The sequence below is a fragment of the Antechinus flavipes genome, chromosome 4 (genome assembly GCF_016432865.1).
Source record: "Antechinus flavipes isolate AdamAnt ecotype Samford, QLD, Australia chromosome 4, AdamAnt_v2, whole genome shotgun sequence".
Classification (NCBI taxonomy): domain Eukaryota; kingdom Metazoa; phylum Chordata; class Mammalia; order Dasyuromorphia; family Dasyuridae; genus Antechinus; species Antechinus flavipes.
In genome coordinates, this window is record NC_067401.1 from 9,380,836 (window position 1) to 9,402,384 (window position 21,549).

Sequence of the window (21,549 nt, forward strand, 5' to 3'; positions counted from 1 at the left end):
GGAGGAGCATTCGGCCTTCTGTCTCCTTCTGGGAGACGTCGGGGACCCCTTCACTCTCCCCTCTCTGATTTCCCCCCTCTCAGCTGCAGAGGGGACTGGGCACTGCTTGACTCAGACACTAGTGATTGTCCTGGGGAGGGATAAGGGGATTGTGGGGGGGACAGGGCCTTCTGCAGGGGATCTGGTCTTGACCACACTCGGTTTGGAGACATTGGAAGCGTGCTTGTTGTCTCAGCCGTTAGGAGGCGAGGGCCGGGATTATTTCCGCCTTTATTTGAATCCCTAGTGTGGCCACGAAGCCTGGCGAGTGGCGGATGCTCATCATTTGCTTGTTGACTTGGGCACCTGACTTCTCTCTTCCGAGCCTCAGTTTCCTTCTTTGTCTCTTTGGCCGTTCAGTCGTTTTTCAGTCGTCTCTGCCTCTTTATGATCCCATTTCCTCGGCAAAGGGCCCGGAGCGGCTTTTCCTTCCCTGCTCCGGCTCATCTTGGACTCGAGGCAATCGAGGCAAAGAGGGCGAGGAGACCTGCCCAGGATCGCCCGGCTAGCGAGTGTCTGGGGCTGGACTTGGATTCAGGAAGAGTCTTCTTGCCCGCTAGCCAGTGCTCCGCACTGTGCTCCCCCAGCTGCCTTTCACCATAAGGTGCATGATGCTGAGACCTGCAATCCTTCCAGTGGAAGCTGCCCAAGTGCGGAGGGATGCGCTAGCCTGGGAGCCAAGAGACCCGTTACTTGTGGAACCTGGACAAATGATTTTGCCTGTGTGAACTTCAATTTCCTCCAAAATAAAATTGAGGGGGCAGCCAGGGGGCGCAGTGGGTAGAGCACTGGCCATGGAGTCAGGAAGATCTGAGTTCAAATCTGTCCTCACACACTTAACACTTCCTGGCTGTGTGACCTTGGGCAAGTCACTTAACCCCAACTGCCTCAGCAAAAACAACCAAAATAAAATTGAGGAAGGGAAAGTACTTATATTTCCCCATCCTGTCCTTAAGCACCAGAACACCCACGAGATGTGTTCGTGCACAATGTCGGGGTGAGGAAGCTCAGCCCGCGGGGCCCTAAGGCTGGTTTGAGGATGGCAGAATTTTTTTTTTTTTAAATGATGATGCTTTAGTGACAACCGTGTTTGGCAGCCTGGCCGACTCCTCCGGCCCCCACCCTGAGCGCTCTCTGAGCTTGAGATTGACAACACCCCCTCCTCTCACTGGGCCCCCCCTTTCCAGGAAGGGAGACGTTTCTTCATCCTGTCCATTCAGTGTTCCGTCCCGGCAAGAGCCTCCTTCTAGATCGGGGCCATGGACTGGGGGATTTCAGGGGAGTCTGTACTGCAGTTTAGGCAGTTAAGTACACGCTCCTGAGAGGGGGAGCACAGACTTCCCCAGACGGCTGCCCACGGGGTCCTGGGACACGCGGAAGGTTAAGATGATCCATCTCCACGGGGCAGGGTGGGTGAGGGGGGTGCAATGGGAAAGACATTAGACGGGAAATCAGAAAGGCTCCGAATGCTGCCTCAGTTTACGAGCTGGGTGGTTGTAGGCAACCCCCTAACCGCTCTGTGCCTCAGTTTGCTCAGATGGAAGCAGGGGAAGCTGCGCTGAAGCTCTCTGCAGCTCCAGATGGAAGAGGCGATAATTAACGGCCATGACTCTTCCTGCCCTGATGCTCTAGGATTGATCCAAACATTGGGGCCCGGTGCCTCCCCTCCCCTCCCTTGCCTCAGCCTCTGGGGACTTTCTGCCATTTGTCCCTGAAGTCCAGCAGCCTCTTCAAAGGACACTGGGGAAAAAGGATTGCTCTGCGGCCTCCTGAGCTTTGATCTTGCCAGGAAGGCTTCCGAGGGGCCTCCCCGGGAAACGCCTCGCTCTGGGACCTCACAGGTCCCAACACCACAAAGCAGGCCTGCCCCTCCATCTGCCGGGGAGGTGACGGGACTTCCGACAGCCATCGATCCTGCGGACGGACCCCCCGGGAAGCTGTTGGTTTGCCCTTTGGGCCTAGGGACGAACTTTAGCAAGACTTCAAGGAGAGAGAGGGAGGCGGGGGAAGCAGCTGGATTTGGAATCGGGGGCCCCAGGCGCCCCTTCCTGCCTTAGGCCCGAGATGCTCTGCCCCTCTGCACCTCATTTAGAGTTAGCGGGTGGGACCAGGGGATTTATCATCCCTGCCAGGTCTTAGGATCTTAAAAATGCTCTTGGACCCTTGCCTGGATGGACGCTTCTGCCATCCCCTTCTCTAAGAGCAGACCTCGCGCCTTCTTCTCCTCCCCCTCCCCTCCCAGGGATGGGCACCCAGTCCATCACCAAGCCTGTCAGGATCCCGCTTAGCAGGACCGCTAGAGGTTGTTTGTGCCCTGATATTCCTGGGAGGAAGCGTTGGAGGCCGTCTCAGAGGAGGCTGAGCGGGAGGTAGAACCGGCCAATTGGGGCAAAGCCGCGGGGCATTCCGTCAGGGACCCCTGGGTTTGGGAGAGGCCTCCGGCTCCCAGCCCGTTCCCAGAATCCCGGGCGCAAGCTCTGTGGCCACCCGGCCTGGCCCCGAGCGGGAACGGCCCCAACGGCCTTGTCTGTGTGTTGTGACCTCTGTGGTTACAAGGACCCCTTCTCTGAACCTCAGGCTAAAATGCAAAACGTCAAATGTGTAGGATTATAACACAATTAGATTGAAATAACTTTCAAAATATTAAAAAAAAGAAGTCCAAGGTTCTCCCCTTAAAAAGTGGTCAGTTGTCTGGGATCAGACGCCTGTAGTGGCCCCCTCCCGGGCGTGGAGCTCACCCCCTTGGCTGGGGCCCCGGAACCTCACCTTAGGAAGTTTGTCTGCAGGTTTGCATCATGTCAGGACTCCAACCAAAGATCTATTCTCCAGGAAAACCTTCCAGGAGGCATCTGTGGTGGCCCCTGGTCCAAGCACCCCCAGCTGCTTCTCCTGCGGCCTGGGCTCGGGGCCCTTCACCACCTCATCATCATCGCCTTCCTCTTTAGCTCACTGACATCCCTTCAATGTGGATTAGCAGTGCTCCGGGAGGCGGTGCCCGAGACAGAGTCCGGAGGAGCCGTCTCCCTCTATTTCCGGAACCAGTGCAGCCCCAAACCTGCCTTCACATTGCGGGCTCACATCACACTGAGCTTGCGGGCCACTAGCACCCCAAGCTCCGCGGCTCGCTCTTGTGACCCCAAAGGTCCTCGTCTCCAGAGCTCCGGCTTGGCCCGTCACAGCCGTCTAGTGTGTCAGCTCTGCGACCCAGCCTGGGGTCCTCTGTGAACCAGAGGAGCGGCCTCTAGGCCAGAGACCGGGGCAATGCTCGGTTAGCCCAGGGCCGCTCGTGGGTGTCAATTATGGTGCCATCGAGGTCTGTTTGCACCTTCTCCTGCAGAATGATGAGGGACACTGTCCAGCCTCTCTAGGGCTTGTCTAAATGCCCAGGTTAAAGAGCTGGCTGGGAAGGGCCACTTGCCCAAGCTTTCTCACTGGTCCAGTGTCAGGTAAATCTCTTTTAAACTAAAGTTGCTTTTAAGAATATTCCTGATCGGGTTTGCAGGGGATGTTTTGTTTGTTTGAAATCTGAATTCTAGCTCCCAGTTAATGTGCAAAATAAATGTGCATTTATTTTGTTCTTTTTTTTGTGGACACGGTGTCACAGAAAACGAGACAAACAAAAATATATTTACTTTATTTAGCCAATTTTCTAAAAGGCAAAAAAGTCATAAAAAGTAGCCACAAACAGTGAACTCAGAATCCTTGTGTGTGAACAAGCCGCTTGTCCACAAAGGCTCCGAAACAAGGCAACACATGGAGTTTAAATAACAACCAACACACACTTTTAGAAACCTCGAACAAAGGCTCAGCTTTCAAACGGTGGCGGACATTTCCCAACAGCCGGGTACGGGCGTACTTCCGTCTGTCTGTCCACTTCACAGATAAAGAGGCCAGGCTTGACACTGTATAAAGACAGCCACAGAATGACCTGAAGAGATCCAGTATCTGACACTCCCTTAAAGCAGATGGGCAAAAACATTCACTGCCTGGAGAAAACGATACCAAAATGCAGAGGAGAAAGAAACCCTTAACGCTGAGATTGGGGAAACCCTCTGGAAAGCGCATGTGCACATGTGCGTGTGTGTGTATGAACGTGTGTGTGTGTGTGCGTGTGTGAGTGTATGAGTGTGTGTGTGCGGTGCAGTCTTAGAACACAGTCCAGCCGACATCCGACTTGGGAGGCCAGCCCTGCCTCTGGCATTAAGATGGGAATATTTCTTGGGTTCATTTAGAACTGCGGTTTTCCCCGTCTGATCTGGCAGCTGATGGGCTTGGTTTTATTAAGATTAAAGTGACTTTAAATAAAGAGAACCTTCAATATGAGATTTTTTAAAAAATGACCTTGATGATCTTCATAACCATGAAGTTTTTTTTACCTTAATTAAAGGCCATCAAGGAGGGAAAAAACCCCAAACTCCTCCTTCATCTATATCTCCCCAACAGAGTCCAATTTAAAGTTGACGTATTAATGAACTGTTTTATCGATGATAATTTCCCACCAAGAACAAGGGAATATGACTGGATTTCCAAACTCCCTAAGTGGCCAGATCCTTGCCACGTTTTGCAGAGCTGGTCCTCTCTCAAAGTCCTCCTCAAAGTCAGAATAATTTACAGGCCTCCAAAGGCATGAGGAGAGGGGACCGGGCAGGGCTGGCCAGGCCATCGTCCGAATAGTGCTTTGCACACGCCTTCCTGGCGCTGGCACAGCACAAAGGGTCTAGGGGATTTTGATTCCACAACAGAAGCAGGTCTGCAGGGTCAAGTACGTGGAGAGAACGACTGACTGATGACAATGGAGGCTGAAGAGTGATGATCGTGCTCTTGGAGCAAAGCGATAGAATAACAACAACAGCAACAGCAACAACCGAGACTGGGGATGGGCATGGGGGAGACCAATCGGCACAAAGCAGCCCCAAGCCATCGGGTCGCCCCGGCTCGCTTCCCGTATCCCACACTAAATGCTGACCCTGCTGGAGCTGGATCCAGAACAATTCCGCACGTGTCCATGGTGGGGTGAGGGCCATTTGTGACTTTATCTCACGTAACGTATCGGACGCCGTCGCTTTCGCTAAGAGCGTGAAGCCCCTCACCAGACTCGTCAGAGATCTCACCACTTTGTGCTTGTCTGCAGCAGGAGCGGACCCCCGAGCTGCCGCCTCCCCCTTGGCCACCTCCTGAGCTCTATCAAGCTACAAAGCTTGGGCAGTTGTCAGGAAGGGGAGAAGAGGCCTGATTTGCTCTCTCTGGTTTCCTTATTTTTAGAAACTTTTTTTTTAAACTGACTAAATTATAATTTAGATAAGAAAGCAGCTCAATAAATAGAGAGAACAGAGGTGGGGGCTGAATACTCCGACAGCCCTGAACGATTTTCTCAGATATTAATACAAACTCACAAATTCTCACACAGCAAGCTTTAAACGACCTCCCGCTGAGTCTTCGGCATGTCCTCGGAGATGCCGAATCATCAAAGCGGGGAGAGAGGGGAGTCCCCGGAAGCTCTCCCCGCACACAGGGTGACACATTCAACCGGCAAGAGACAGGGTGAGAAACGAGCCCACGGAAGCGACGCTATCCACTCCGCAGAGTTATTGTACAAAATCTGCTGAATTACAGATGGAAAACCTGGAGCCCCTTCCCGGGCCCTGGAGACATCAGTTTTACATGGATTCCTTCAGACAAGTGACCTTTTTTCTAAAACAAAAAAGTTGACACGAATAAGTTATTTCACTAGAACCAAGTTTCAAGCTGTCTTAACGCTCTCTCGAGCCCAGCCTCTGCAGCGCACGGGGCGGCAGGTGCCTGGGAGGGGGGTGCCGGGCTAGGTCTCCTCTTGGGGGCCGTGGGGTGCGGGCGCGGCGCTCTTCTCGTCCGGAGCTTCCGGGGTTTCGCTGAGCTCCATCGCTGGAATATCCTCGTCATACGGCTCATCCACACGCTCTCTCTGGCTGTCCTCGCAGTCGGGGCACGCCTGAAAAGGAAAGCCGCGAGGTGAGCACAGGGGCGGGCGTAAGAGCCGGGCTCAACCTGGGCCCTGCCTGCAGGCCAGCTCTACGGACTTCCCCCGCTGGCTCGGCCCGGGCTTCTCAGCTTCCCCTCCAGATGCGGCCTTGGCTTTGTCCTGGGGTGGTCATGGCCCCCACCCCGGCCCCAGCCTTCCACGGGAATATGACCTCACGCACTCAGTCTAAGGGTGGGCATGGGGGGCCTTGAACTGCTACAGACGGCTTTGGGGAACCCCACAGATGCGAGCTCGAGATGTGTGGGAGACTTCAGTTCCCTGGGGCACCGGGGATGAGGCTGGGGAATGAGAGCCTCCGGCACGAGGCTGGCGGGTCACTGCTCTGCGCCCCTTCTCTCCCTCCCTTTCCTGGCTCCTGCTGAAGATCCTGAGGGAGGCGGCTCAGGGCAGACCTTCAAGGGTCTGAGAACAAGGTGGAAGGCCAGCATTGCCAGCCCTGCCCTTAGGAACGCCCTCGCACTGTCCTCTGCCCGACCTCCTGGGAAGTCTGGGGGCTGCTCCTCAGCCAGGACGCAGGCCCCGGGCCTCCATGGGGAGCTCCCGCCCCGTCATCGCTCAACACACCCTCCTCATCCAGTAACATCTCGGGGCCCCGCTCCAACAAGGCAAGTGCTGACACTGCGACAAGCCCCTTCTCCCCGCCTGCCTCAGTTTCCTCATTTGTGAAACGGGCTGGAGAAGGAAACTGACAACCCCGCCAGTGCCGGACAACTGCGGAGCACTGAGGGCTTTCCAGGTCTCCCCTCGTGTTTTCCTCCCTACAATGATCCCACTTACAGATGAGGAAATGGAGACAGCGACCCAATGATCTCACCCAGGGCCCACAGCGGGATTTGAATCCGACCCAGGCTCTGCCCCACAGCGCCCCCTGGTGGCCCCTGTCACACCACAGGCTGCGCACTCCCAGCCAGGCCCAGGCTCTGCCCCGCAGCGCCCCCTGGCGGCCCCTGTCACACCACAGGCTGCGCACTCCCAGCCAGGCCCAGGCTCTGCCCCACAGCGGCCCCTGGTGGCCCCCACCACAGCACTGTCCACTTACAGCCAAGTCCAGCGCTCTGGGCAGCCCTCCCCTGGGCATCCACGTGTGGACTTCATGCAACTCTCGCTTCTGCTCGTCGGCAAACTTGGGCTGGAATTTCTGCATCACCTTCAACTTTTCTCGATCTTCCTTCAAAACAGTTTCTAGATTTCTTAACAAAGGATTTAAAAAGGTCTCAGTCATCTTCGGCCCCGCCCACCCCTGGCTCCTCTGCCCTTTTCTCTGCCATCCAAGCTCCCCTACAGGCCTCCTTTTGGCCCGTGACTAGTTGGAGGGCCGTGACTTTCGTTTCCATCTTCAAATAACCCGAGAGCGGGGAGGGGGAAGGTGAGTCTGTAGAGCTACTCATTTTAGGGCAGATAAATGACATTATCTAGACTTCAAAAAGGAGCAAAGTCCATGGAGGATTTTTCTGTAGCAGGAGCTCCTATTTCAATAGAATCGGTTCCCCTTGTAAGAGCAAATCTCGTGTGCGCATTTAGAAAGGAGGAGCCCCTCTCTCCTCCACAAGCCAGCCCGGGGAGCTCAGCTCTTTCCCTTGAAGTCTCAGTCCCTGACCCAATCTCCCTGCAATCCCCCTGACCTAAACTCTCGGACAAACGGACAGACTGACCGAGCGACTGGCAGCTTAGCATCAAACTCCTGCTCCTCTTCCCCCTCCCCCTGCATCCTTTGCCTCTCAGCAAGATGGAACTTGTTCCCTTAGGGACAAGGAGGCAGGAGACGTGATAAGAAGGGCAAGACCCAATCTCCTGGATCGCTCACGGTGTCTCCATCAGGTCTCACGGTCTGGGACAAGGAGCAAGCCAAAGATGGACGTTGGATTCGAGGCCCACCGCTTACTAGCTACCCTGGGAAACTGCCTCCCAGAGTTGCTGCGTGGGAAGATCCCACTGACGCCCAGCTCTCTGATGGCACAGACCAAAACAAACATGGGCCACAAATGGGGCTGTTCTATTGTTTGAACGACACAGCCACCATCTGATCAAGGGTACGAGAGAGAAGATAGGGAGAAGGGACGGGAAGAGTCTGACAGTTAGCGAAGGCAATGGACTTTGAGGGACTCGGGGATTTTAAAAGACAGAGCTGAGGCAGCACAGAGGTGAGCAATGAGGAGGCTGTGGAGGAACGGGGAGAAGACCAGGAGAGAGAAGGAAGCCGGGAAGGGAGGCTGCAGCCAGGCTGGAAGGGCTCCAGTGCCAGAGAGAAGCGTTTGAGCATCTACTGAGCATGTGAGCTACCTACTCTTTATGAAAATCCCTCTGGTAGCTGAGCGGAGGCCGGCAAGGGGGGAGACCTGAGGCAGGGAGGCCCACAATGAGGCTCTTGCAAGTGCTCAGCCGCAGGCGTCGAGGAGGCTAAGTAAGGTCAGAGCCAGAACCTGGCGGACATCTGAGGCGGGACTCTGAGGCTACTACACCAGCCACCACCAAAGCCCTCGACAGGCACTCACCGGGAAGGAAGCTGGTAGGTCATCATGATGTCATCCTCGGTGTTTGCCGTCAGCATCCAGATGGGGTCCTGGAAGATGCACTTAAGGAAGTGCTCACTGTCTGGGAGTTCGGGGTTGAGTTTGGCCCGATGGCTGTTCTCCGAGGAGTCGATGCTTCCAAAGTATTTGCTCGTGTGGCTTGTCTCACTGCTGCCTGTGGAACCAAGAGAACAGCATGTCACCAGCCCTGGTGGATGGGAAGCCTCGCTCCATGTCTCTTAGGACACAGAAATAAAAGAGGAAGGGAGATATCGACCATTAGGAGGACACCCGGGGTAAGGGATATGATTGCATGGAGAACCCAAGATTGCTACAGTATGGCCATTTGGCTCCCCCTTTTCCCTGGCATTTTGCTCCTATTTTTGAAGATGCCCAAAGCTCATTCAGAATGGCTGCCACAAACAAGGCCTCCCATCCAGCCCCCTCTTTCTGACTTCCTTCATGGCAAACTCAAGCTCCCTGTCAGTCCCATGAGGGTTTCCCTGCCACTTCCCCAGGGGCTCCTCAGTTGCCCTGAACTGTCTGTATTGCTAGGTATCAGCACTAGTGAGGACTAGTGAGGAAGAAGGGGGACTAGGACCTCTGGGGAGGCTCCATAAGCATTTATGAGGAACCTCTCAGGTGCCGGGTATGGGAGATACAAAGACAACCAGGAATCAGCTCCAGGCTCTCCAGGAGCTGCCCCTTTGAAAGTCGGAGATTGGAAGACAGCTCAATCCAAGGTAGGGAAGAGGAAGGGGCGGAAAAGGCTGAGTGCACAGATCAGTTTTCTTCTTCCTCCTTCTCTTCCTCCTCCTCTTTTTCCTCTTATTTGTTTTAAGCTCAAGCCACCCATCACACACCATCTCATCCAGTAGCCACTGCTAGCCCAGTCCTGCTGCTGATCAGGCCTGAAGTTTTGACTTGCCCTGCTTCCAACACAGGCTAGTCCCCAAGGGATCAGCATATAGTGTGGACTTAGTGAAGATATGGGATTGTGGCATTATCCCTACTGCAGGCCAGTAGAGACCTGCCAGCCTCAGCCTCCATCTGTCAGGTGTGTGACAGCAGGCCCAGACAGAGGGTGCTTCTTAAACTGTGTTTTAAAGGAGCAGAAGGGCTCTATGGGGCAGAGGTGAGGAGGGAGTGCCATGAAGGAGAGCCAAGGGGACAGAAGCTGAGCCAAGTGGCCGAAGGCCTTAAAAGCCAAAGAAAGTGGCTTCTATTTGATCTTGGGAATTTACATGGAATTGATGATTAAAACTGATATTAAACCCATGCCTTTTTTTTCCCTTTCCAATAAGAAATGGAAAAACTCACGGGAAGAAAATCTGAAGCATTGCTCAGCTCAATCACTGTGCATTGGCTTTGCTCCCCTGCTTTTTAGCAGGCTTTTTTGGGGGGCGTGGGGTGGGGAGTTGTGAATCGGGAAGGAATTGTGTCAGAACCAGAGATCCATCAGCAGGGCCAATGAGGACAGAGGCCGACTGCGACGGTTCCCGTGCTTGCACCAAAGGGTAGGATCCCCAGGTCGGTGGCACTCACCTGTCCCCGTTCTAGAGGTGCCGCAGCCAAGGGATCCAGAGCCCAGAGACTCGGAGGCGGCCGACACACCGCTCCCAGAGGAAGCCGACCCGGTGGCAGAGCAGCCATCTTCTGCCAGCAAAATCTCTAGTAAGTCACTGGATAGAGAGAGGGCGTCGCTGTTGTGTGCATCCATTGGCGAGTCCACCTTGAGAAACGCAGAATAAGATTGTTTATGTGGAGGGAAAAAGCCACTTCCTTAGTCTCCTTCCTCAGAAGCAGTCAAGGTGTCAAGCCGGAGGTCCAGGCTAAGTCACGTCGCTCCAGACCTGACCTTGGCTCTCTTCTGGGGACCATAAGCTCCTCAAGGGAAGCTGCTATCCTGCCTTTGTGCCCCCGGTGGCCAGCATGGTACCCAGCCCGCAGGATTCCACGGTTTGCTGGCCGATTAAGGAATGCTGGATGCTGAGATAATTTGGTTTTAAAGCTTTAAGAGATGCCTCTCCAAGATATTTCTTAGCAGAGCTGTAATTAATGGACCATTTCCCAAGGGAAGCCAAGTGCAGTAGGGAGATTCTGAGGCTAAGCACTTTCCTAGTTTTTCATTCTGGAGTTGCAAGGGCATCCCGTCCAGCCCTTCATGTGACAATGTGGAGGAGAATGAGGCCTTAAGTGACTCGTTCAGGTCACAGGGGAGTTTTGTGGCAGACTAATTGGCCCCCAGACCTGTGAGCCCAGATCCAGGGCTCTCTCCCATCTCATTAATAGTCTGCCCCTATCAAGGCCGCCTTCTGCCTCCCCTTCTCTATTCTTCACCTCCACTCCAGGCTGGGTGACAGCCCCCTCCCTGTGCTTGCCACCCTGAGGACGCTGCCCACCACGGTCCATCCTACACTTCCCCTTCACAAGTTCCTTATTGAAGGCCACCATTTTTTCCCATGGCTTTGAAGGGCCGTCTTTCAAAGGAACGAGGGAAATCTGAGTTTCTACTCTCAAGCTATGTTTTAGCCTCCCTGAGTGACATTGAATTCTAGGTTTTTTTGGAAAAACAAAAATCAAATGTTTGGAATGTTCTAATTTGCTGGAATGACATCGAAAAGCAGAGTTTATTTCCAGCCTTTTTCTCTAGCCTTCCCGAGCGGTTGGAAAAGACCACTGAAAAGTAGTCTGCACGAGGCACCGATTCATAGCACTCGGGGATATTTTGGGTCTGGCTGAGAACCTCATTCTATCTGACCCCAAACTTTAGGAGGCAGAGAAAATACTTACTCGGTGAGGCCCTGGTCCTTTGCCATCATTGAACTCGGCCATTTTATTATTTGTTCCCTCACTCAATAGACCATGTCCTCCCAATGATCCAGAAATGGCCGCCACCGAGCTTTCGGCAACTTTGGGTATTTCTTCTAATTGAAGCAGATTTAGCTGTAAGGGGGAGCTGCATCGGGACTGGAACAAGGGTGGTGATACTTGATCTTGTCTTCCCAAGGACTGGGGCGTTGCAGATCGAGACGGCCCCTCGGGGGCCCCGGGGGCAGGAGGCCTTTCCCTTTCAGCTGGATGGTAACCAAATGACTGTGTGGGACATAGTGTCTGGGAGGAGAAAGATGCCTGAATGGGGAACTCGGGCTGGGCTGCCAACATCATTTGGGAAGAGCATTCGGGATGCTGGGGACAGCTGCTCGGGCCGGGGTAGAACGGAGCGTGCACACTGGGGTTCATCGAAGGGAACGTGTAGTTGGGTAACACAACTGCCATGACTGGAGTCAGGGGGGTGGTGAATGCTGGGGGCTGCAAGGAAATGTAATGCTGGGAGGTCCCGGAACCATTCAAATGAGCCTGGCAGGCCTGAGGAGCTGATGACACGCTTCCGGCTGTTGGGACAATTCCTGGCGATGGAAAAACAGGCAGAGGATATGCGGGCACCATGGTAGGGAACGAGGCTGGTGGACAACTGGCCTGGGAAGTGTCTGACGGTGACCACGCCGTCGAATTCAGGCCGATCAGTGGCGACCGAGGAGGGATGTGTGTGCCCGAAGTCGTGCTGTCAGATGACTCGTGGGGCTTAATTCGCTTGGACTTCTGTTTTCTGTTCTTTCCACTTTTTTTCCAAGATGAATCCATCATAGAAATACTATTTCTTAATCCTGGAACAACTGAAATAATGCAAAAATGAGCTGAATTAGATTTTTTAAAGTGACTCACTTCACACACTGAGCCCCTGCTGGAGGCCTCTCTGGGAGCTAGCCGGAGGCTAGGGTACAGGATGAACCCCAACCTCCAGGGCAGCTGGCACTGCTAGGATATTATGAACGGCTTTTAACCTGCACCTCAAGCCAAGAGATCTGCAGGCGGGAGGAGGATGAGAGTGGAAGTGCTGGGATCACCTGCATCCTCTGGACTAGCGCTCAGACCAAGACGAAGCTTACCAACACACTGCAGAACCTGCCCAGTAAAAGGGCAGACTCATCCAGGGAGAAAGACCAGAGACATGGACACCGGCGTGCTCGAGGATGGGCCGCTTCCCTGCTGGGGGCACAAGGCTGGGAATCCTGCTCCGAGATCTCGCCCTCCCTCCTTGCTTCCTGTGAGCGACCTACTGGGAGGCGCTATGGTGGGAGGCCGGGGTCCCAGCCCCAGCCTCTAGCTGTTCTGGATGCATCTGAGAGTCCTGACAGACGGGACATTTGGAAGGCGAGGAGAGGGACTCCTGCGGGGCTGGAGAAGGAAAGCCCTGATTTCCAAACATGGGAAGGTCAATGAGAAGAGGCAACGGCCGGCCGTGCAGGGACAGTGGGGGACGCCCCCACTGCTGCATGGACAGTGCACAATGATCTCAGTTCCTGACACCTCCTCTCCTGTATTTTAATGGGAAAGATGAGGGAGAGTGGGCTTGAGGACAAACCGCTACAGGTTTTAGAGCTCGCTGAGGGGCGGATTCAAAGCTTAGTCCAAGATGCGGCATCTAGAGATGAGGGGCAGATGTTCCCCGACAGCTTTTTAGTCCTTCTCCAAGATGGGGCCGGGGAGAAGCCGGCATGGGGGAACCTCCCAGCACTTGTCCACACTAAGCTTGATACAAGGAAGAGTAATTCCTAATCATCTGGACCATCCACAAGGTGGCCTGGGGGACTTGGGGAGACAGGGACTCCTCTCGCAGGAAGTGTTCGATCATGGATTCTACTAGAAGGCTGCGGAGATCCCTTCCCAACGTGAAATGTCATCACTCTGAGCCTCTATCTTGGTTACATTTGGGGTTAACTGAGTGAACCCACAATCAAGTTGTGGTTATTAAGCTATGAACCAAATCCGGCTTTTACTCTTCAGTGGAAAAAACCACAATACGAGCTCCTCGTTTCTGTGGGAGAATATTCCACTCAGTGACTCACAAACAAACTAGCGGAAGCTGGGGGTGTGCCGGCGTTCCCAAGTTAAAAAGCTGTCGGCGCCGCGTACGTCTGCTGACAGACGCGGCCCTAGAGGAGCAGAGGCTCCCGCAGCTCCCAGGAGGGGGGCCCCAGACCCGGCAGAAGGTGGGGTGCTGCCTGTGGAAGCAAAGGTGGGAAACACGGGGTGTCCCTTGCCTGGGCACTGGCCACGCGAGCCATGGTACGTGAAGGGAAGGGGATGCTAATGGAGGACGCTCTCGACGTGAGGAATACGGAGAGCCTGGACCCCCGGGGGGTGGGGGGCAGCAGGACTAGGAAACTCACAGCACGCTCACGCACACATGCAGATGCACACACAAGCACTCACATGCATAGACACAGTGTGCGCGCGCACACACACACACACACACACACACACAGACAATGCAGATGCACACACAAGCACATACACAGGGACCACAGCAGAAACAGCAGCCATGACAGAGGATGGGCACTGAGGGGGAGCACTGCACTGGAATTTAAAGCACCAGTCACTTCCCTTTGTTTTTTTCTGAGGTGGGGACCGGAGATGTGGGAGGTCCGCCCGTCGGTCTGGTTTTCAGGGGGCACTGATCTCTGGCAGAGGGCACGGGAAGGCAAACAGTGGGAGGTTTTCCTTCTAAAGAGGAGTCTGTGGCAAGGCCTAGGGGTCAGTCACTCACCACGTTCTATGGGGCGCCCCTTGGATCTCTCCTGCAGATAATAATGGCAGCGAGACTGGAATGTGCTGAGTCTAGTTGTCTCCTTAAACCTGTGCAAGAAGCTCTGCTCTTCCTTCTGCGTGTGGGCCGCCAGCACCTCCTTGGTCAGGCCCACCTTCTTGGGGAGCCCCTTGTCCGGGCTGGAGTTGCAGTGAGAGGTCGAAGCTGGGCCAGCGGCGTTGTCGAGTGACTCCATCCCACTCAAAGGGTCCTCTATCATCTCTGGGAAAACAGGGAGAAAAATGGGCCTATGAAGCCACCGTCCATGTTTGTCTCGGACGGGACGCCCCACGGGGCCCGGCAGAGAAGGGGCATCCGTGCTCACCCCTCTGACTTTCTAAAGGACTCAGACAGGAGAACAGTGTGCACAGGGACAAGATTATGTGACGACCAGCTGGGACGGACATGATGCTTCTCACTCAGCAATGCGGTGATTCAAGGCAACTCCAACAGACTCGGGATGGAAAGTGCCATCCGCATTCAGGGAGAGAACCATGGAGACTGAATGTGGATCAGAGGATTTGTATTTTTTTGGGGGGGGGTTTGTTTGCTTTTTCTTCTCATGGTGATTTTTTTTTGCCTCTTTGGTCTGATTTGCACATGTATAACCTCTGTCAGCCGGCTTACTGCCTTGGGGGGTGGGGAGGAAAGAATTTGGAACTCAAAAGTCCACAAAAACAAATGCTGAAAACTATCCTTTGTGTATTTGGAAAAATATCCTTACGACTCAGTAAATGCCCAACTCAGAGGAAACCCTCCATTAGTTAGAAGACTTTGGAAAGTTTCAAGCTTTGTGCTAGCAAAATCTGCAAATGCATCGACTTTATTAAATCCACCACACTGAGCACTATATAATCTTTTGTGGGTCCCTCATGACCCCGGAGACCGCAGTTGTAAGATCTATAGCTACGGTCAGTGAGTGGAAGGGGACCTGGCCCAGAATTGTCCCAAGGACTCTTCTGGGGGAAACCAAAGCCCTCCTACTGGCCTGTTTCTATGCTACTTATTTTTAAACAGAATAAACAGACCACTCATGTTAACTGAAGTCATGCGGTATTTTCGGAGTTGAGGGACTTGCATGGCATCATTATGCCCGGCCTTGCAAATATACCTTAGAGACTCTCTCTCTAAGAGGATACCTTAGAGAAGGGGACCAGGGGGAGGCGAACCTACCTGACTCCGGTTGGAGCTTCTTGTCCCCAACGTGGACCAGGGTGCTGCTGTAACTGCACTGACTGGTGAAAGAGACCACACTTTCGGCTTTGCCAGGGAGAGCCAAGGAGGCCAAGGGAGCGCCAACAACCGGGTGGTGATCTGCGCTGGCTGTTTTCAGGACGGTGACATCGGGATTTAAGGAAATTTTCACCATCGACGTCTCCTCTTTAGAAGGGACAAGGAGAAGGTACAAAAGTGGAAAGTGGGTGAAAAGCAATACAAGAATATTCAGGATGTTCCACTTAGCCCAGCATCCAGGGGTCCAAATGGCCAATCCCCACTTTGGCTGCCTCTGCAGAACTCGGCCCTCTAGACACGGGAGAGGAAAGGAAGGGCTCAGCTTCCAACACCAGACCGTTCTCATGGGGCACGCAGGTACTCTAAGGACACGTTACAATTACTAAATCATTTCTACTGGGCTGGAAGAACCTGCTCAATTCTGAAAAAGGTGTTTATTCTTTCTTCCTCCATACAGAAAAAAGCAATTGCAGATTCCTGTTGCAACAAGAGTTCCACAAGAGTATCACGTCCCAATTTTAGCAACTGTCTTAAAGTGCAACAAGTGTACTGCAACCCCTTTAACCTAATTTATGTGAAGCTTAAATAATCATAAGTAAGTCCTCCAATGTCATGGAAGTGGGAGATCTGTAAGACTCCTATAACACTTCAAAATGTGGGATCTATAAACAAATAAGCTTTAGTAAGCACCTACTGTGTGCCAGCACCACGGAGAGAAACCCCGAAAGGAAGTGTTCCTGCCTCCCTGGGGGAGAGAGCACATTCCTATCTAATACATACGAAGGCAATGGGAGTGGGGGAGGTGGTAGAAATCTTGAGAAGGGGGCACTTGAGTGGGATTTGAGGAGGCGGAGACGGATCTGGGGCCATGGGCCACTCTAGAAGCCCAAAGCGAGGGAAGAAGCATGCGAGAGCTGGCTTCGAGTTCCATCGGTCTGCACTTAAGCCAATGACAACTTCCCTCTGGGTCTCCAAAAGTGGAGGGCCTCTGAGGTGCCATTCAGCTCAGAGCCTGAGAACTAATTTCAAGCATCCTTCAGATTTTTTACCTCCCCAGGGGCCCGTTAGGGGTTGACTAGCACCTCTCTCTGACAAAAGGAAAGCAGGAGGTTTTTAGGATGCAAAGTGGCCTACGGGTCTCTTGCCAAGAATCACAGAATAAGAAGAGACTTGGCCAGGCACACAAAAAAGCCCCAGTGAGCCCAGGCTTACCTGCTGCTGCTGGTTGCCCTGGCTCCACGGAGAGGTTCTGCTCACCCTCTGAGGGCGAAGCTGGGACACAGGGCAAGGTCTCGCACTTGCGCTTCAGTGGCCCGGCCACACTGCAGCTCTCCAAGTACCTGTGGTGGGGGAAAGGGGAAAACGTCTCCACTGAAGGAAAAGCCGGCATTGTCACGAAGAACTGATGGAAAGGACATAAAAGTGGTTGCGTACCTAATCACACTGTCTAAGCAGCTTATCTGCTGGTAGGAATACACAGACTGAGTCTTACAGGCCAGCTCCTCTGTAATTATATTCCTTGGCAAGCCGGGGCCCAAATTGTCCTTCTCAGTAGCCAAGATATCTTTTGTTTGGGCATTTGAATTATTTTGACTCTCTGTAAGAATAACAAAATGGTTTGTCCATTTGTCACTTTTTCCCCAAAAGAAAAACACTTGCTAAGTTAATATGACGCCAGCATTTTAATTCTGCATACAGATGATGCTCGGGAGCCTTTTCTCCCCCTACTGTAGGTTGCCCAAAGTCATTCTGTCCTGCCTTTGAAGACTTTGGCTGCAGCCCCACCCCCCGAACCCCTCCATGTAACCAGGTTCTCCATGAACTCTGGCCTCGGTCGGCCCCAAGAAATCTCATCCCTTCCCGCGGTTCTGAGTACGAGCTTCAGGCTGAGCCTTCCAGGGTCTGACTGCTGCACTAACCCTTCTTCTGAGCTCCGAGTTCCAGACTGCATCTCCAACTACCTCGAGGAGCTCTCCAGGGGATACCCCATGAAGGCAGAGCTCCCGATGCCCTCTCAAGTTTGCTCCCCATTTCCCCCATTTCAGACAGTGCTCCGAAGCCTGGGCCCACCAGACATGAGGCTGGGAAGCGAGGACCAGAAGGAGAGGTGCTAGCAGCGGCTGAATTGGCCTCCAGAGCCTGACAGCAAGAACAGGGACGGGAGATCTTTCGAACCCCAGCACCCTCGACAGGCAGCAGCACACTGGAGCAGCGGCAGCAGTAAAGCACGGATGTTTGGGATGGTCAGTTTAAACAACAGCCATCAAGGAAAAGTTAAATTGGGGTGACAATCCCCACCCCCCCGAGATGGTACGAGATTGTGGCTGGAATTTCAGAATGGTTTCTATCCGCAACATGTGACCGTCTCAGATGGACAGTCCTAACGGCTGTTGTCCCTCTGGCCGGTCCCTTGCCATGGTGGGAGGCTCTCTACCTGTGGCTGGCTTCCTCATTTCTTCATTCTTGCACAGAATGGTGCTTTTGCTTGCGACCTTCTGGGCATCTTTACAATTCCCTTTCCGGGTATTCTTGAAGAAAACAACAAAAGTAGCATTCATTAGATACTGTCCCCCTCCGAGCCACCTAAACTAAATGCAATCAGATCAGAGAGACAGGAAAACATTTTGGTCAAGCACTCCTGCGGCACGAAACTGGCCCCAGCGTTCCAGAAGCCCCCGTCCTGAGAAGCCCTGGGTGAACTTTTAAATTTCTGAATGCTGTGACCGAGGGGACCTTGGACAGGGTCACCAGGCCCCCCCCTCCCAATTCTGCCGATGAGAAAAGACAAGAGACTCGCTCCACATCCCCCCAAGAGGGGCTGTTGGCGGAGCCAGCGCAAGAAGGCGGCCGCCTGACGCCAGCGGTTTGTGGGCCCCGTCCCGTGCTGCTTCTTGTTCTCAGGCCTGGCGCTGGATCTGGCCATTTTAAATGAATTTGTATGGAGACCTTTACATAACGTTAGTTTTTAGTTGCTTTAATTCTGAATCAATTTTAAAGAAGTCCCAAGTGAAGCGCTTAGAGAGTGGCCAAACCAAGGAGGGACTGCGAAGGAAAGTCCTTGGGCCTTCTTCTGGGACCAAAAGGGAGCAAGTGAAACCCCAACATACAGGCCTCCTCTTCCGCGAGTCCTCGGGCCGACGGCCGTTGCTGTCGCTGGAGGATGTCTGGCTCATCAAGTGCTCATGGGAGCCGTTGCTGCCCAGGCTGCCATAGCCGCTGGAGCCGCTGTGGTGGACGGGCTGAAAAGAGAAGCGCGAGCTCACTCGAGGTTACCACAATACATGCCCCCACAGCTGCTCACTGACCTTAGACCCTTGGACCTTCGGAAACAGACTCTGAGGTTGAGGGGGGAGGCAGGAGCGGGCCCTAGGCTCCCGTCGGGAGGACCCCACCCACCAGGGGCCAGCCCCTCGCCCGGGAGGCTCCTGCACTCCTCCTCAGTGAGGCGGCCACAGTGCCTCCCCCACATTCCGCTCCTTCCCACGTCACCCACTTCTTATTCCGGCTTCAGGGACCAAACAGAACATGGCAGCCTTCAAATAGCTGAAGACGGCTCTCGTGTCCCCGCCGAGTCTCCTCTTCCCCACTGCCCCCACCGATCCTCCTAGATAGGCTTCGGACCCTCCCGGTCTGGCCGCCCACCTAAGGGGCTGCCCAGCTGACCAAGGTCCCTCCTCGAGCATGGGGCGGGGAAGTAAACCAGGCTGTGGGATTCGGAGATGGGAAGGGCCTCGGAGCTCATGCAGTTTGGTCCCCAGACTGGACAGGGGAGGAGCTGAGGTGGGACTGAGAAAGGCTCTAGGTCTTCTGACTGCAAACCCGGTGCCCTCTGTGTGCCCCTGGTGCCCATCAGGCTGAGGAGAGCTCTTCACTCTTGGAGGGAGCTCTTCTACATTTTGGAATCCACCTTCCTGACACTTGCCATCCCCGTGTCTTCAGGGACTCTTGGGGAAGAGACGGAGAGCTTTGGAGTGCGCTCATCCTGGCCGCTGAGGCTGGCAGAGGCCGGCATCTCGCCAGGTTGGCTTTCTTGGCACTACAGTAGTCAATGCACCACAGCTCTCAGAGCTGAGTCTCTACTTCCCCACAGTTAGTACTTAGCCCAGAGCCTGTTCTAGCATACTCATAGAGCAGCACCTTGAGCCATTACCCAGTCAATGGGTAAATGCCCCAATCGATGGATAAATACAGGGCTAATACTGCTGAAGCTCTCGAGCCATTGCCCAGTCAACGGATAAATGCCCCAATCGATGGGTAAATGCAGGACTAATTCTGCTGAAGCTCTCGAGCCATTGCCCAGCCAATGGGTATACGTGGGGCTAATTCTGTTGGGGCTTTTGAGTCACTGTTCCATCACTGGATACACGTGGGACTCTTTTTGCCTTGCTGTCAACAGCCTCCTGAGACACTAGGCTTCAGCAGCAGAGCCTCTAAGGGCACCAGAACAGCCCTGTCAGTTTTAGCCCTGAGACAAACAGTTTTATACCCTGACCAAAGAACCTACCCTTACCTACTCTATAAACTGAGACCAAAGTCTTGATTTAGGGCCAAAATAATGGATCGTTGAAAGACTGATGGTTTAACCAGCTGGATAAAGTCTGACTTGTGAGAAAGTGAAAGCCACTGAGTCATCACAAAAATCTCTCAAATGAGTATAGCCATTGGAAAGTATATCTTAAGACTTCTTTTGTAAACCAGACATAGACCAATACCTCACATCCCATACCCCCCAAAAAAACAAAAAACAAAAAACAAAACAAAACCCAAATCCAACTGAACTTAAAACCTAAACAAAAAGGGTGATATCGTGAACAAACTCGAGGGACAAGGAAAAAAGAATGACCTTTCAGGAAAGAATTCACTACCAAAGCAGGGATAGCAAAGATAATTTAAAATGAAATAAAGAATTTTGATACATAAAAAGTTTTTCTGCAAACAAATCATTATAGCTAGAATAAGAAGGAAAATAGGTAACCGGGAAACCAGTAAGTTTCTCTGACAGAGCCTCATTTCCAAGAGACACATAGAGAAATGACTTGAACTTATAAGGATAAGAGTGATTTTCCAGTAGATAATGGTCCAAGAATAGGAACAGGCAGTTTTCTCAGGGAGAGATCACATTATCAATAAGAACATGAAGAAATGGTCTAAATCATGATAATCAGAAAGGTGCTAATTAAAACAACGCTGGCTCCATGTAGCACCTCCAGCTTAGCAGAGCTGACTAAAAGGATGAGAAGGTTGAGGGGGCTGCAGGAAAAAAGGGCCATCGTGATGCATGCTGGGAGAGCTGTGAATTGACCCCAACATTCTTGGGAAGTATTTTGAAACGACTGTCTTCCAAATGACCCAGTGATAACTAACACCACCGGGCCTGCATCCCCAAAGACCAAAAAATGAGAAGGATTCATCCATACAAAAACATTCAGAACCTTCAGCGTTTTTTTGGTGGTAAGTGAGGAGGTGCTCATCAATTCTGCTCTACAAGGATTATTCTTTGCTATAGCCAAGAAAGGGATGGTGTGAGAGAAACGTGGCAGGACACAGGTCAATGAGGTGGAGCAAACAACTCGCATAGCAACAGTAAAATGGCAAACAAACCATGTGGAAAGCCCCTGAACTCCCAGCCTCCCAGTGACCCCAATAACCAGGACCTGCCAGTGAGCCCTGCTGGGCACCGAGACATTGTTTCCAGGCTCAGCTAATGCAGAAGTCTGTTTGGCTTGAGTGTAAAAGTTTATAATAAGGTTTGTTTTTCTTCCTTTTCAGGAGGGAGTGGCGGAGGGTGAGAGACAGAAAGATTTTTGTGGATTGAAAACATAAAATTCATATTTTTTGGAATTTTTAGATTAGGAAAAAAGGAAGCAAAGCTAGAGAGAGATGAATAAGCTAAAGAAGATGCTGGCTAGCATGTACATGTGCTTCAGACGTGACTAATACATAAACTTGTTTTGCTTAATTATGTGTATTTGTCACTTGAGTTTTCTTTTTCTTTTTCTTTTTCTTTTCCCCCAATGGATGGAGGAGGAAGGGAAAGAAAACATTTTTAGTAATAAAAAAGAAAATCGAATTTTGAAAAGTCTCGTTTTACTTAAGTG

The 21,549-nt window shown here is 52.8% G+C and overlaps 1 protein-coding gene across 4 annotated transcripts in view; it reads right to left on the reverse strand.

The window, feature by feature from the left end:
- Nucleotides 1-3,658: 3,658 nt before the first annotated feature.
- Nucleotides 3,659-21,549, reverse strand: part of PER2 (period circadian regulator 2) — a 53,145-nt gene continuing 35,254 nt past the window's right edge. For 3 of the 4 annotated variants that reach the window (XM_051999431.1, XM_051999433.1, XM_051999430.1), the window contains exons 14-24: nt 18,559-18,690; nt 17,886-17,979; nt 16,886-17,048; nt 16,664-16,791; nt 15,392-15,598; nt 14,180-14,440; nt 11,362-12,245; nt 10,114-10,300; nt 8,551-8,743; nt 7,098-7,248; nt 3,659-6,007 (exon numbers count right to left, since the gene is read on the reverse strand). In XM_051999431.1, the coding sequence (XP_051855391.1) occupies nt 5,858-6,007; nt 7,098-7,248; nt 8,551-8,743; nt 10,114-10,300; nt 11,362-12,245; nt 14,180-14,440; nt 15,392-15,598; nt 16,664-16,791; nt 16,886-17,048; nt 17,886-17,979; nt 18,559-18,690 (2,550 nt within the window). In that variant the 3' untranslated portion in view covers nt 3,659-5,857. The remainder of the gene's footprint in view (nt 6,008-7,097; nt 7,249-8,550; nt 8,744-10,113; nt 10,301-11,361; nt 12,246-14,179; nt 14,441-15,391; nt 15,599-16,663; nt 16,792-16,885; nt 17,049-17,885; nt 17,980-18,558; nt 18,691-21,549) is intronic. The other variant, XM_051999434.1, reaches the window with a different exon arrangement.